The following is a 17,095-nucleotide window of genomic DNA, read 5'->3' as shown; positions in this document are numbered from 1 at the left end:
CCCCCCCCCCCTTCATGTGACATCACAATGCCCCACCCATTTGATCTGCCATGTTGTTAACTAATGCCAGTGCTGCAGTGCCGCCGTGTTTACATTAAAAGGCCTGCAGGGACAGGCTATAGACACCAGAACCACTACATTAAGCTGCAGTGCTTCTGGGGACTATAGTGTTTCTTTAATGTGAGGTAAATTAGAGATTAGTGCCACTAATAATATACTAGATTGCCTACTTACAACCAGATGAGGATGATGATGGGCTCTAGCTGCAGTCTGGCTCCACTGGTCCGGTGTAGAACAGGCTCTCTGGAGGCTGTTTGTAACTGTGGTCACAAAAATCAATGTTCTGGGAGAACAGGAAGCAGCTCCCTTTTTTGGGAGCCCTTTACACAGCTCAAGGTCTGGGTCCCAGGGTCCACCTTCATGTTCCACCAATGAGAATGAGTTTGTTCACAGGGGGTGGAGTGTGTAGGGGATGTCCTGATATGTGTGTAAGGAATGCATTGTGTGAATCTGTGTTTGTATGTGTAAGGGCTGCAAGGTGTGTTTCTGTGTATGTACGGGATGCAGTTTGTGCGTCTGTAAGGGGTGCATTGAGTGTGTGTAAGGGGTGAATTAGGCTGCCTAGTCCGCCTAACAGGTAGCGCTGGCCCTGCATTTGCAATACTAGACAACCCAAGGTACTGCAAATGGGGTATGTACAGTCTTTTTAGTAGCCACTTAGTCACAAACACTGGCCAAAACTAGCGTTAATATTTTTTTGTGTGTGAAAAATGCAAAAAACTAATTTGAACGCCAATTTTGGCCATTTATGTATATAGATATATATAATATTTCGTTCCAAGTGTATTTTGATATCAATATATATTAATATAAAAATACAGTTAGAACGAAATTACAAATTTTTTAAATTTTTAACGTATTTATATATTTATATAAATAATTATAAATATTTAATTAATACTATTCTACGGATCGGCAGCAGGGGCACTCACTGAGATGCCAGGTAATTCCCCCCCATCGCGATCGCCGGCGAGCAGGTAAGTGGCCAGGATGGCGTGTACGTGCTATGCCGCCCGCCGGCGTTTAGAGCCGGGTTCCCAAGGACGGCATAGCACGCTCGCCGTCCTTAAGGGGTTAACTATGCTTTACAAACAATACACACAAAAGCTTAAAGGACAACAGTCTTCAATTTTCAATTTTAATTATTAACAGTTTATTAAATGTAAACAATGATATTAGTTAATATCATATCTATTGATTTTATTTATTTTTTTCGGGCTGAGCACCATGTTGAGTCAGACTTTACTCGTATCTGACCAACTGTTGCACTAACTTGCTCACTGTTGTGATTGTTCTGTGAGAAACAGCAGCAGTAGGTAAGTTAGGTTGCTCAGCCAGATAAACAAGTGACATTTTCTCAAAAAATCAATATACATCATTTAAAAAAATATCATTGCAAATCTTATGCAATGTGGTTAACTGTCCTAGCTCATCGGTTTAACTAGCTAATACAAAACTGTATTCCTGGCACTGTAGCTTCTTCTGTCGCACCCCGCTGGGGTGAATAAAGGGTATAAAACCCTTTATTTACTCATCTTTTCTCGAGGGACAAAGGCACTGGGTCCTGGCTCTGCCCCCTCTGTCCGTCCGTGATAAACAGGCGCTAATGCGCAGAAAATTCCGCACGCGCATTAGACTTATCTATAGAAAAGCATTGAATCAATGCTCTCCTATACGGCAAAATCTGACACTGGATGTCTTCAAGCAAAGCATGAGGACGTCCAGCATCAGATACCAGACCAAAGGTCCGTTTCGATACAGGAAGCCCTCTAGTTGTGGTCTGGTACTGTGGGCAGACTTAGAGCTGCAATGTAAATATTGCAGTTTCTCTGGAACTGCAATTTTTAACATTGCAACACTAGGTGCAAAAGGGACAGTGCACCCAGACCACTTCAAATTGCTGAAGTAGCCTGGGTGCCAACAGTGCCCCTTTAAATATAATAATCTTTTTAAAATGAAGAAGTGAAAATTTGATGACAGTTCTATATTTAAGTGTAGTCTTTCATTTTTAACAGTTATATATACATACAAATACATACATACATACAGGAGGAGGCCTTTGTATAAACAAGTCAAGTTGTAGGGTACAATTTGTAGATATTTTCAGGTTAATATATCTTTCTAAAAAGTTGATGCCCTTCCCAGGGGGATTTGTGGTATTCTATTGGAAGTTCAGGTATAGATAGGTCTTCTTCAGCACTCAAGCCCATTTTGCCATGTGACCACTGTAATAACCCCACTGTTTTGTGACACATGAGATACAAATCTAGGAGTATTTTTAGCACAAACACAACCAAGGAAAGACATTTATTTTAATTGTGTGCAATAACCACTCATTACATAATGTCATTACATAAAACTAGATACATTGTGAACTGCAGACATGGTTAATTATACAAAACAATATAAGACCACTCATGCAGTATACCTTCACTGGACAATGGACACATGTTGAAGTATATGTTGGACATACTTACTTTGGCAGCACTAATAACAGTGGCAGTATAAGACTGGATGTTGTCTCCGCATGCTCCTCCACGAGACTGATGGCATCGCACAAGCTGTAGGAATAAGAATTATATTATGAGATAGTAAATCTATACTCTGTTCCTATGACCTCTACTTTAGGTTCACAGTTTTACAATGTATTAATATTAAATATGATATGCTTCCAAACATTCTAACCATAATTCTATTCCTGCTATAGAACTTTCAGTTCCTGTTTAAATACATTTTAGGATGTGCCTGCCAAGTGCTGTATCAGGATCGTTATCTATGGTGGTCCAACTAGGAAAGATGTTAAATGTTAGTCAGGGTCTCCCCATTGTAATGTTTAGAAAGGTGCGGTTAAGACATTGAATTTTTGATATGTTAAGAATAACATATGGGGACCATATTAGATAGTTAAACATTGGTGTAATAAAGCTGTCATTTTAGAAAATCTAGAATAAATTTCAAGACACTGGTAAAATTATGGATTTATTGAACCAAGACAAATAGATAACCGCTGAAAAGGAATACAAATGAATAGTGGGGACTGCTTTGAAAATAATGCACCTATTTCTTCTCTCACTGGAGTTCAAGGCTCAAAATGACTGCAAGACTAACCAAAGGTGAGTGAAAAGTTAGCCATGGCGAGTAGAAATTCACCCTTTTTGAGTGTGCCCTGTGCCCGCACTAGGGAGTAACTTTTAACACCCGACTAGTTGTGTAGAACTGGAGTTAATGTGTCAGGTCCCCTGTCACCAAGCCGCTTGCGGCGTCCTTGCTTGCCCCGTCACCACCAGTGGCGTCTTCTGGTCCCCATCCGTGGCGTGCGACTGTCCCCGCCGCCCAGGCATTACAAACTATTCTGCAGCGCACCGCTCATCTCCAACCAGGGGCACAACAACCCGCTACCGCTCCACAGGTTCCTGTTCATCAACCTTTACCAGTTGGTTCTTGCCGATCTGTACGCATGACACCACCACAATGCTACAGTGGTGATCCTGCCCTTTGTTGCGGGTTCTTGAAACAGATTGATATACACCTGGTCATAAACCCACACTCCTTTGCTACCAACAGGTCCAAGATAGCCATTGTTATTAACCACCTCTCTGGTAGGACTTCGGCTTGGGCTAACCCAATATGGGAATCTGGTTCTAACATGACATACTCCGATTTCCTGACTTCCTTTAGAAGAACATTTGATATGCCTGATAGGATAGCTTCCGCTGGAAGAGAACAGTGGTAGACTATGAAATTGAGTTCCATACTTTAATGGCAGAAGTAGCATGGAACAACTATTCTTTGGTAACCGCTTTCCAGGTAGGGTTAGCTGATTACCTACTCGATGAGATAGCGCCCAGAGACGTACCTACACTATTGTATAGTCATAGACATTCGCATTAGAGAGGTACTCTCAGCGATAGTCTTTCACCAGAACGTATGTTCACCCCTTGCCCACCCTATCCCCTACGTCTCAACCTGCATTGCCCCCTTGTGGTCCACCGCCAGAACCAACGCAATTAGGTTTTACTAAACTGCCTGAAGAGAAAAAGCAGCGTGGAAGGAGGCAAGGCTTGTGCCTTTATTGTGGCAAGAACGGGCATGTAAGGACAACATGTCCTGACCTTCAGGGAAACGCCAGCACCTAAGACCCAATGAGGGGGTGGTCTTGGGTGTTATCACACTATCCCCTCATGACAAACCCACCCGGTCGCTTATCACGCTTACACTTTATGTTAACAGTAAAACCATTAATACCAAGGCCCTACTCGACTCAGGTGCAGATGGTAATTTCATGGACCAATCTTTTGCCGATTCCTGTGCACTGACCTTAGTTCGCAAGGCCTCACCTGTAACTGTGGAAGCGCTTGACGGCAGGCCACTGAGGAAACCAAATATAACTCATAAAATGTAGGAGTTACAACTCGCCGTACACCAGTAAATGATCACCTTTCACGTATTATGTTCCCCTTCGTGCACCATTGTCCTTGGGTTTCCTTGGCTAGCAAAGTATAATCCTGTTAGAAACTGGGACAATCTGGACATACTGTCCTGGGGTACTTATGGTCTTACACAGTGTCTTATACCTGTGAATTCTGTTTGCTCCCTAAATCTGCCCTCGGCTCCTCCTCATTCTACCTCAGTGCCTTGGCAGTATGCTGCTTAGCCCAGGTCTTCAAGAAAAGAGAGGCAGAGAACCTCCCTCCCCATCGCTCTTATGACTGCGCGATTGATCTATTGCCAGGGACTATGCCGCCTAAGGGCCTGGTATATCCCCTCTCTGAGCATGAAAATAAGATCATGGAGGAATATATTGAGGAGTCCCTGAAGAAAGGGTTTATCAGGAGATTCTCATCCCCAGCAGGTGCTGGCATCTTCTTTGTATGGAAGAAGGAGGGTGATCTCAGACTCTGCATAGACTACAGGGGCCTAAACACAATCACAATATGAAATATGTACCCCATCCCACTTATTACAGAACCCTTTGACCGCCTGAAGGCTTCCAAGTGGTTCCCTAAACTGGATCTCAGAGGGGCGTATAACCTAGTCAGAATAAGGGAACAGGACAAGTGGAAAACCCCTTTCAACACTCGTAGTGGCCACTACGAGTACCTAATGATGCCCTTCGGCTTATGCAACACTCCCGCTGTATTCCAGGATTTTATCAATGTTGTCCTCCGCGACCTCCTGCATGTATGTGCTGTAGTGTACCTGGACGATATATTGGTATACTCTCCTGATCTAGAAACCCATCATAAACACGTCAAATAAGTATTAAAGAAACTGCTAGCGAATGGTCTGTATAGCAAAGTGGAGAAGTGTCTCATCTGCAGTTCCTAGGGTACATCATATCTGAGAAGGGTTTCAGTATGGACCCTAAGAAACTGAAAGCCATCAAATCCTGTCCGCTTCCACAAGGACTTAAGGCCATACAAAGGTTTGTGGACTTCGCTAACTACTACAGAAAGTTCATTAAAAACTTCTCCTCCATTGTAGCCCCAATAACAAAAATGACCAAAAAGGAAGACTTATCCCCGTGTATGAGGCCTTCAAAAAGCGTTCACCTCAGCCCCTGTTTTGCACCACCCTAATCCATCGCTGTCTTTTATAGTCGGCCAGCTGGCCTTTTATTGTGGCCAGCCTAAGGCACACCTGTGCAATAATCATGCTATCTAGTCAGCATCTTGATATGCCACACCTGTGAGGTGGATGGATTATCTTGGCAAAGGAGAAGTGCTCAAACACAGATTTAGACAGATTTGTGAACAATATTTGAGAGAAATAGGCCTTTTGTGAACATAGAAAAGGTCTTAGATCTTTGAGTTAAGCTCATGAAAAATGGGGTCAAAAACAAAAGTGTTGTGTTTATAATTGTATCCAGTGTAGATAACTAGTCTCCAGTAATAATGGTCTAGACAAGGGGTAGGCAACCTTCAGGACTCCAGGTGTTGTTGATTACATTTCCTCAATTGCTCATACAGCCATAATGCTGGTCTAAGTATCAAGGCAAATGTAGGTCACAACATCTGGAGTGCTGAGGGTTGCCTACCCCTGGATCTAGACATTTAAACATAGGGGAGGGCAAAAGGATGAATCACCAGTCCAAGATATGATCAATAGATTGCAGAATCACCAGGGTGATAGATTTACAGATGCAATATTTACAAAATGTCAAGGAATATGTTCAGGAGACGAGAATATTCTGCCTCCTGCTACCATGAAACAATTACATTTTACAACCAGCTACCAGACTTTCCCGGTTTTTAAGGACCAGTGAATAAGAGTCAAATTAAGGTGTTCTCAACCATTGCAACACAAGCAATCCGCAAGAATCAAATAGGGGAGGGGATGGATTACATCATGAGGCTGCAAAAGTTCAAAGATCCTCCATGACACCAACATCTACAATCAAAGCAGGTTATGAAAAGCATCTAAAGATAAGCTCATTGTATGTCTCAGATCATCATAAAGGTACTACTTACGTTAAAGGGACCTATTAAATCTTCCTCACGTATACACCATACACAAATGAGTAAATAATTAAGCAACATAAGGTTGCGAATTATGATCTCAGTGTGGGTATAATGGAATCATACAGGTAGAACTGTTCCCATACGCATATATGTAAATCTACTGGTAATCTACAAATTCTTGAAGGGCCAGCGACCGAAAAGTCTCTCCCTCTACTGCAAGCACAGAGGGAGAGGAGATAGAGCAATGAGTCACCAGTCCTGCAGTCTAGCATGCGGTGCCCATCAATATTATATGTGTGTGTGGATGTGTGTTAGAAATATAAAGGAAAAAAAAATATATATATATATATATATATATATATATATTTAGAGAGAGAGTATTTTACATAGACTTAGTTCATAATAACCATGTGATCGTATCATTGAGATCTCTTATATTGTGTTTCCCTTCTAAGAAAGGAAAAAAAAAGTTAAAAGTACACTATAGGGTGGCTTGCCTTCACTTAGACCCCTATAAAAGTTTAAAACTCACCTTATTTTCAGCATCGTGTGGGTCAGCCGACACTGGCTCCTCCCCAGTTGTGACATCAAAATGGCCGCTTTTTAGACATTCCAATGCTTTCCCATGGGGTAAGCATTGGATTGGCTAAAATCGTCACGGGGTGGGGCCAAATGCCGTTTTGGCCAATCAGGACCTTCTCATATAGATGCATTGAATCAATGCATTTCTATGAGGGAAATTCAGAGTCTCCATGCAGAGCGTAGGTACACTGAATGTCAGGGCTGCTTTTTTGACAGTACTGACCAAGGAAGCACCTCCAGTGTCCATCTAAGTAGTGGCCACTTGGAGGTGTCCCTTGAGGCAATGTAAACACTGCCTTTACTCTGAAAAGGCAGTGTTTACATGAAAAAAGCCTGAAGGGAACTATTATACTCACCAAACAACTGCATTAAGCTGTAGTTGTTCTAGTGACTATAGTGCCCCTTTATTAGTGCAAACATTTGTGTGAAGAGTTTAAAACCAAAAATAAAACCTTTTATTTATTGTTACTATTCATGATTGTTTTTTTTTTTGTATATATATATTTTGTGTGCAATAAAATACACATATTATAGCAAGAACTGGCTTCTGACCCCTGGACGTACCGCTGGTGTGGAGGAGGCAAAGAAGGTTTTAGCCATTGAGCCTGAATCAGGGGAGACACCCCAAAGCACAAAACTACACATACTCTTGAGAGTGTACATAGACAGCGCAAAGCTCATTATTATTTTGACATACAGCACTATATGCGATTTGTTTATCCCTATTTTAGATGCATAGCTGAACCCCAAATCTCTGTCTATACATTTTAATTGTAGTGTTGGCACTTCAAGATAAATAAATTGGTTTTGTCTAGTAGTTTGGGCACTCTGGGTCAAAGAGATTCACCATCACTGGTATAGATAGAGACTCTTAATTAAAGATGTTTGTGAGTAGTGTAGTAGCAAGAAAATTACCAGATTTTACTAATTACATGACGTAAAGTCATGATTTTATAAAGGACACGGAGGCGAATATTATGCTTATCTCTTTCTTTATTATACCTCAGCAGCAAAGAGAAGGTATAAGACATTCATAGAAAAAAATCAGAACAGGTTCTCAAAGGGTTAACACAACATTATACCCTTAACCAATGGGAACAGTCCACATATCCATAACCACCCATGTGACCTTTCCTCTCCCTCTTTCTTTGGTCATGCCGAAGCTGGATCACTATAACTTGAGAAGAACAACTGGAAAAACCTATCCATTGTGTCGAACTCTTCCATGTAACTGAACTGTAGAAGTTATCCGTGTGAACTGTGGTGACAACTGGTCATCCAAGGTGTCGACTGTTGCTCATCAAGCTGAAATGGGATAGAGAAAAGAAATGGTAAAATGCGATCTAGCAACTGTGTCACAATGCTGGTGACTAATTCCTACTATATTCGTTATCTGTCTACAGACTAAATTGCGTGCTGTATGTGCTACTGTATGTAATATAACTTTATCATACATAATCGTATTGAATCTAGACAAAACACCAACAATGACTCTGCATGTTAAGACATATCGGGTGGGAATTCAACTCTTGTCTTCAAGCTGATATTGAGATGACATACTTACCGGGTGGGCCAATATTCGCCTCCGTGTCCTTTATAAAATCATGACTTTACGTCATGTAATTAGTAAAATCTGGTAATTTTATTAAAGGACACGGAGGCTCATTATGCTAGTTCAAAGCTGTGCAATGACTGTCGATGATACGTGGTCTGTAGGGTGAAAATAGTATTCCTTAAAGGTGGATTCACGGGACCAGTCCGCCGTCCGCAAGAAGTCTTCTAACCTGCATCCCAAAGTAAACACTTAAGACGCCATAGCTCCCCTAGTGGAGTGTGCCCCATATATGGACGTATCTATATTTGCGGAGGTCATTATCCACTTCACCTACCGAGCTATCGTTATCGAAGATACCGGTTGGTGTGGGGTGTTGATGGCTAGAAACAATTGATGATGTCTTGGATTTCTAAATGCCTGTGTCCGTTTCTCATATTCCTTTAGACAGGCTATTGGACATAGGTTTGTGTTGTGAGGGAATGCTGGGTACGATACTGATGAGATCGCTGTTTTAGTACGTCTGGAAATGTTGAATGTCACTCCCCCCCTTGGAGCGAACGAGCGTGCATCAACATCTAGTGCCCGGACGTCCGAGACTCTTTTGCATGATATCAGACAGAAGAGCATGGCCAGTTTCGCTGATAGTTGTTTCAGTGTGAGAGTAGAAGTCTGTGGCCATCGTTCCAGTAAGTTTAAGACTAGGTTCACGTCCCACACTGATGTATATCGGGGTTGTGGGGGTCTTGCAAATCGAACCCCGCGTAAGAGTCTGCACACCAGTAGGTGTTTACCTGCTAGGGATCCTTTTATACCCTCGTGTCCGGCGGAGATCGCTGATCTGTATACATTGATAGTCCGGTACTCTAGGCCTTGGTCGTATAGGAGTGTAAGGAAACATAACAGGTAGCTCACAGGGGCACATACGGGATCCACTTGTTGTTCCATGCACCAACCACTCCAGGCGTTCCAAACCCTACTGTAGGATCTCCATGTTCCTGGAGCCCAGGCTCCCACCAGTAGCTCGAGAGTTGCCTGTGGAACATCTGGCACGACCCAGGGTCACCGGAAAGGAGTCACGCTAACAACTTGAGTTGACCCTGCATCATCAGTGGATGTGGATTTCCTTCGGGATCCGAAAGGAGGCGTGGGTGCTTGGGTAGCAGACTGGGAAGGTCTATGGACATCTCCATGAGTGAAGGGAACCAAGGTTGTGCTGTCCAGAATGGTGTTATGAGGACCAGGGACGTCCGTGAGCGGTCGAGGTGTACCAATGTTCGTGCCAGTAGAGCGAACGGGGGGAAAGCGTACAGTCTTCTGTTCGGCCATGGTTGGAGGAATGCGTCCGTAGCTATTGCTTCTGGATCCGGTCTCCAGCTGAAGAATTCTGGAAGCTGTGTATTCAATCGAGACGCAAACAGGTCTATGTACATTGGGCCCCATAATGTTTGCAGCCGTAGGAACGCTTTGCGATTCAGGCGCCAGTCGCTGGCATCCCGCAGGTGTCTGGAGTTCTAATCCGCTACGGTCTTCGAGAGTCCCGGAATGTACTCGGCTTGTACTGATATGTTGCGTTCCAAGCAAAATTGCCAGAATTTTGTGGCTAGGTCTGCCAACATTTTGGATCTGGTGCCGCCGAGGCGGTTGATGTATTGCACTGCTGATATGTTGTCCATCCTCAAGATGAAGGAGCAATGCGTTGTGGGACCTACGAGGCTCTTCAGCGCGAATGATCCTGCCATAAGTTCCAGGCTGTTGATGTGCAGTGCCCTTTCTGATTGGGACCATCTTCCGCCTGTGGAGATAGGACCACAACGCGCTCCCCAACCCTGTGTGCTGGCATCGGATTCTATTATGCAATCTGGGGTGGTGCCGAAGATTGCTCTGCCATTCCACGCTTCCATGTGTTGCAGCCACCACCTGAGTTCCTCTTTGGCTGTGTGATCGAGTGGCACGGAGTCTGAGTAGGAGTGACCTGAGTGTAGTTGCGCAGTTTTCAGTCTCTGTAGGGCCCTGTAATGCAGAGGTCCCGGAAAGATCGCCTGTATGGAGGCTGAGAGGAGTCCAATTATTCTGGCTAGTTGTCTCACAGTGAGTTTTGGGCGCGCCAATGTTCTGCGATTCTCCTTCTTGATGGTTTTGACCTCTGCGGGCGGTAGGCTTAGGGTCCCTTGGACTGCCTCTATAGTGAATCCTAGGAATTCCATGGACTGGGAGGGGATTAGGACCGATTTCTCCCAGTTGATTAAGAATCCCAGGTTGTGTAGAAGCGATATCGCCCAGGATAGGTGTTGTTGAAGTAAGAGGGCATCCTGTGCCATGATCAGCATATCGTCCAAATATATGATCATGCGTACCCCTCTGCAGCGCAGCAGCGCCACCACTGGCTTCAGTAGTTTTGTAAAGCACCATGGTGCTGATGATAGGCCGAATGGTAGGCACTGAAACCTCCACGTCTGTGTGTTCCATTGAAATTGGAGGAGGTGATGACACTCCTTTGCGATGGGGATGGTGAGATAGGCATCTTGGAGGTCTAGTTTGACCATCCAATCCCCCAGCCTGAGAAGGTCTCGCAGGCAATGGATCCCTTCCATTTTGAAGTGGTGATATCGTACAAATGCATTGAGAGGGCATAGGTTGATCACCGGCCTTACTCCGCCGCCCTTTTTGGGGACCAGGAAGAGGTTGCTCAGGAAACCAGGGGAGTGAGGCACGACTTGGTAGATCACGCCTTTCTCCGTCAGTGCTCTGATTTTCCTCGACACAAGTTCCCTGTCCTGTGGGGTAAACACCATCCGCCGTGGCATTGCGGATTGGATTGGGTTTTGCACAAACTCTATGTGGTACCCTAAGACTGTGTTGAGGATCCAGGCATCGGACGTGAGTCTTTGCCATGCCCCAATAAATTGGGATAGTCTTCCCCCCACATATGATGTACAAGAATGGGGGAAAGGAAGAGTACTTACCATAAGGCCAGCCGTATGTGGCGCCCCTGTGTCCTCTGGGTTGCCATGATCTGCCCCAGACTGGAAAGAAGGGTGTGGGATTTCTGGTCTCCGTCTGTGGGAACCTGGATGTAGTGGGGCCTCGGTAGCCCCGGTAGGAGCCCTGTGATGGGCGGCTGGACAGACGGCCCCGATGTCTGCCAGCACCTCCAAAAACCTTTGGTGAAAACACTTGTTTCAGGTTTGTTTGCGCCTTGTCCAGGGCTGTAAATGTGCTCACATAAGTGCCCAACTCAAAATTACAAAATTGTCTCCGAAAAGGAGGCCTTTTGCCTGCGGTCCAGGCTCAGATATGGCCATATTGACCAGTTTTGGGTCGATCTTCAGGAGGATCGCCTTACGCCTCTCTGTACTTAGCGCAGCGTTGGAGTTGCCGATGAGGCAAATGGAGCGCTGTGCCCACTCTCGGATAGTCTACTGGTGTTCCACCTGAGAGTGCTGCTTCAACTATGTCGAAGATTTTTGCGCTGGGGCCCAAGGAGTCAAGCACCTTGTCCTGGCAGTGGCGCAGGGAGTAAACCAGCCCCTTTTTGGCTTTCCAGACAGCTTTTCCCAGGAACTGGGCAATTTTAGGGTCCACTTCCGGTGTGGCACAGGCCATTTCGGGGACCGTCGGGCGTGGGCATTCCGCTCTTAGTTTATTCCTGGTAGTTTTATCCAGGGGTTTCCTTTCCTGGCCGCTATATATTGGGCCACATGGTCAGCTGGGAACCATTCAGTAGACCTAGGGTGTTGTAGGTCGTCCGGGTTGAATAGGGGCTCGCCCTGTGGGTCTAGGATGATGGAGTCATCCTTGGCCACCTTACCCGTGTTGGTTGGTTTGACTGCCAAGCTGCGCTCCGGAGAGGAGTTCTCCGATTCAAAAGAGCCAATTTCCTCGGACTCGCTCAATACCTCCTCAGGGTCCGAATCAGAGTCGGATATCTCTGTTTGGGCTTTTGCCCATTTCCATGCCCTCACTGTTTTTGCCCGGCGGGTGGCTCGTTTACGTGGGGGCCCCACGTCCTCATTAGTGACAGGGCGCAACCTGTCAGTCATGCTTTGGAGGTTTGTCTGCCCACGTGGTGGGTCTTTTCTGTCGCCTTGCGGCCGCTGAGGGATGCAGGCTTGTCAACTTGGGCCTTGGGGCGGAGGCCGCCAGGGTTGTGGCTAGATGCCAAGATGGCGTTGCTGATGGATTGGGTCAGGTTATCTGACATCGCCCCCATCGCTTTGTAGATGGCTTGGGTGACCGATTTGGCCATGGTCGCATCTAGGAGTGAATGGAACTCCTCCGAGTTCAGTTGCTCCATAGATGCCACATCCTCTCCCTGGGGGGGAGATTGGACGTGTAGCAGGGGACACGCGGTGTTTGGTGTCCTTACTGGCAGTAGTAGGGGTGGAAACTTCCTAGTCCCTGGGATGCTGCATTCTAGCCAAAGTACCTGGGGCACGCTGGGACAATAAACTTACAAGCAGTTGGAGCAAGGGTTAATCTGAGTGTACTCAGAATATATGTGTGTAACACTTGCTATGAGTGTACACAGCAATACTGTCTCTTTAAACCCTATGTGGGGAAAGTAATAAAATTAACTGTCCAATGGAACAGATTGAAAAAGATCTCTATGGCCGTTAAGAGTGACAGGGCAAGGCACAAGCAAAGGTTGTCAGCTTACCGAGTGTTCCCTCCGGAATGGCTGCAAGGGAGCACTGGCAAGCTGCCAGCCACAGCCAGTAACCAATCCGTGCGTGCCCGCCCCTCAGGGCGCAGGGGGCGCCGGGAAAAGCGCAGCAAAAGACTCCCTTTCAGTGCCGGCAATGATAATGGCCACCACGCTGTGCGGCCGCCATTGCGCATGCGCGAGCGGCACTCGGCTGTGAAATGCCCGCGCTGGGAAAACAGCCGCAGCGGGGTATCTCTGGGGAAAGTGTCGGGTTGCCGGGAGGTGAGCAGGTAATAAACTACCAGGAGAGGTGGGGGAGGGAGGGGGTTTACCGCCGGGGGGGGTGGGAAACCGTAGAGAGGGATTTTAAATCACAATAAATATACCGACAAGCTATATTTAAAGAAATACACATATGGAAAATACACACATAACAGGAATATACAAAATCAAGCAAAACCAAACATAAGCTCCTCTGAAGTAGAGAGAGCTAAATTGGGTAATACTTAGCTGAGGCAGCAGCAAAGAAAGAGGGAGAGGAAAGGTCACATGGGTGGTTATGGATATGTGGACTGTTCCCATTGGTTAAGGGTATAATGTTGTGTTAACCCTTTGAGAACCTGTTCTGATTTTTTCTATGAATGTCTTATACCTTCTCTTTGCTGCTGAGGTATAATAAAGAAAGAGATAAGCATAATATGAGCCTCTGTGTCCTTTAATAAAATCCAGTGATGATGATCACTGCTGTAAGGCACAGATTATGTGATTAACAGTACCAAAGTTAATAAAAGAAATGCGGAGCCTTGGACAATATTCTGTCTTAATGTGTCACTGCTCTGTCCTACGATCAAATAATTCAAAGGCACACATTTAACTTACTGGAAAATAATCAAAAATATATATATTTTTTTATTTTAAGAAACAGAGATAACGTACAAAGAATTTCAAAATTAATTAAATCTGTAAAAGCATTTACATTAACTGCAAACACCATCTACGTTTTTAAGAAACGTAGATGCAAACACCATCTAAGTTTTTAAGAAACACTATAAATGATACACGTGATATTCTGTGCAGAACATCTGCTCACTTTTTCACCCAAATGGAGTCTTCACGTCTTTGCAAGCATATGAGTAGCACCCGCTTTACTGGCTGAACCAACCATTAACAAGCCACACTTTTTTTTCTGTGCCACGGATTCCAGACAGCATCTTTTGATCATCTCTGCAGCTTGTTTCTCTGCTTAACATCTGACAATGCATATTACCTTAATTTTCACTCCAGTTGTATTGTGGCGTATGTTGGCGCCTTATAAATAAATACTACTAAATAATTAATTTCATGACTGTACATTAGATTGAACGCTATCCATTGCAGGAACTCCCTTTCCCCAAGGTTGACTTTCATGTCTGCTTGTCAGTCCTGCAATCCACTGCAAGACTCAGGAATGGATAAACTAAAGCTAATGTAATAAATGGGGGGTGAAACCAAATCTTTTGTTTGTACATATTTACTTCTTGTTGTTATGATATTACACATAATATGCATACATCAATATGCAGCAACCCACCCACCATTTCTCAGTTCATAAGGGAGAATTCTAAAATCAGATTGTGTAATTTAAAGAGACACTATAATCAAAATAACCCCTACAGCTCAGTAGATATACTACCAATAGTCTATGGGCTCCAACTCTTACTTTTATTGTCAAACATATTGAAAGCACTCTGAAATAAACATAGGCTCTCCCCCATACAGAGAGACAGACTTCCATCAGCCAATGTGATCAGAATGTACGCCTCCACATTATCCACATTATCAATATTAATGTGGATGGGCAGCTATTTAATATTGTTGGATAAGCTTTTCAAATAATTACAAAATGTTGTGATAACCTTTGAAAATTACTTTTTCCATTTTTTTTTCAAAATCAAGATTAAAATATCAAAAAATACATAATATATACATTTATATATATCAATATATCAAAATATATCAACATATAACAAAAAGTAAAATATTTTCATATTATTAAATCATTTTAAAAGTTTATCCAAAAATATTAAATCATTTTAAGCAATATTAAATCTAGGTCATAGATGGGAGGGACAGCCCGAGAGCTGTTGTCTATCACTGCTGTCCAGCAAGGCCACATTTGTATTGATAATGGAAATGTGTAAACTCATTATCTACTCTGTGGAGGAGAAGGTGGTCTATCACAGACAATAGGCAGCATAATGTCTACACTAGACTGTAATGGTTATGTCACTTAACATGCGCCTATATATTTCCACTTAAAGGGACATTTTAGGCACCAAAATAATCAGGTGGTTTTGATTCGTAGAAGTTGCCCCAGCAGGCTTGTAAATGCAAAGAGTGCCATTTCTAAAAAATGACACCGTTTATGTTTTGCAATTTCCATTCTTACAAGTAGCCGCCAGACTGACAGTCACTAGGAGCTTCCAACACAAATGGGTTCAGAAAATGCAGCTTCCCCACGAAAATAACCGGATTAAATGCATCACATTGGTTGGTTGGCAGATCATAGCAATTTCTTCTCATACACGGTCTTCAATGCTTCTTACTGGATAAAAACAATCTGTCTTGAAGAGTTCACTGGAGGGGATTAGGCTGCAGCGAGGAGTCTGTTCTGACACTGCAAAAAAGTTTAAGGGCACACTGGTTTGTTTAACTTTGGACATTACCGCAGGGCTCTTATGGGTCTCCAAGAACAGCTCATCTTACTCCTGGGTAGAGCCACTGTGTTCGTAAATCTTTTTCACTGCAGATCATAAGAAAGGTACAGACAGAAAACCATGTCCTTAATATATGTTTTTTAACCCTTAATAGGATTATAAGCAGCAATCACTACCTTTTAAGTTAACCAGTAAGGTCTTCTAAACAAAGTATGATGTGCTTCCATACAACTGTATGGTGATATTTACGTTTTTCACAGTTCTAACTTATTAATCACAAGGCTTTTTACTTTACACCATATTTTTAAACCCAAATGACAAAATCGAAGCTAAAATAGCCAGGCTGTGATTACAGATTGGTCCCAAATCAAAATTTTAGTTTCCATTTTGCTACTGTGAATTTGATTTGGTAACGTTTTGTGGTTAGTGAAAAACCCTATTAGCATTTTGTTTCAAGGGACACAGCAAGCACTATAACCACTACAGTTTACTGTAGTGGTTAAGGTGCCGGAGAGTTGTGAGCCCTCCTGCCCAATAGGTAAGTAGTAAAATATTATTATAATTGGTGACTCCACCAGGTCTTGCTCCCTGCAACCTCACAGCCAAAAGCTGTGCAGGAGCTTAGTTGATTGGCTAAGACCAGTCAGCAAATCAATCAGGTAACAGAATACGCTAAGATCAGGGGTTGTCAACCTGGTCCCTACCGCCCAATAGTGGGCGTTTCAGGATTCCAGGTGGGTGGTAGTCGGTTCTACGACACAAGCAGAATCCTCCATCCAGAGAGATGAACACACTCAGTGGTAAGCAGGAAGTACGGTCGTGCAGATGAGAGTGCACGTACGAATGCGTGCACACATACGAACGTGTGTAACACGTGGGAGGAGGAAGGGGAGGAGTTGGAGTAGGGGGATACACGATAGCAGGGAGTGGAGTACTTGTAAAATAGGATAAATAAGGAGCAGAGTACTTGTAAAATAGGAGAAAAAAGGAGCAGAATACTTGTAAAAAAAGGAGAAAGAAGGAGCAGAGTACTTGTAAAATAGGAGAAAGAAGGAAAATAAAATATATAGGAAGGAGAAGGAGAGAATTGTTGTTG

General features: G+C 43.9%; 1 protein-coding gene across 4 annotated transcripts in view; it reads right to left on the bottom strand.

Moving 5' to 3' along the window:
* Positions 1–17,095, bottom strand: part of BCAS3 (BCAS3 microtubule associated cell migration factor) — a 1,245,307-nt gene that overhangs the window by 972,943 nt on the left and 255,269 nt on the right. For all 4 annotated transcript variants that reach the window (XM_063455132.1, XM_063455142.1, XM_063455152.1 and 1 more), the window contains exon 11: positions 2,538–2,621. In XM_063455132.1, the coding sequence (XP_063311202.1) occupies positions 2,538–2,621 (84 nt within the window). The remainder of the gene's footprint in view (positions 1–2,537; positions 2,622–17,095) is intronic.

Source organism: Pelobates fuscus, chromosome 1, assembly GCF_036172605.1.
Source record: "Pelobates fuscus isolate aPelFus1 chromosome 1, aPelFus1.pri, whole genome shotgun sequence".
Classification (NCBI taxonomy): domain Eukaryota; kingdom Metazoa; phylum Chordata; class Amphibia; order Anura; family Pelobatidae; genus Pelobates; species Pelobates fuscus.
Note: the sequence above shows the minus strand (reverse complement) of the source record. Positions and strands in the feature narration are given on the sequence as shown.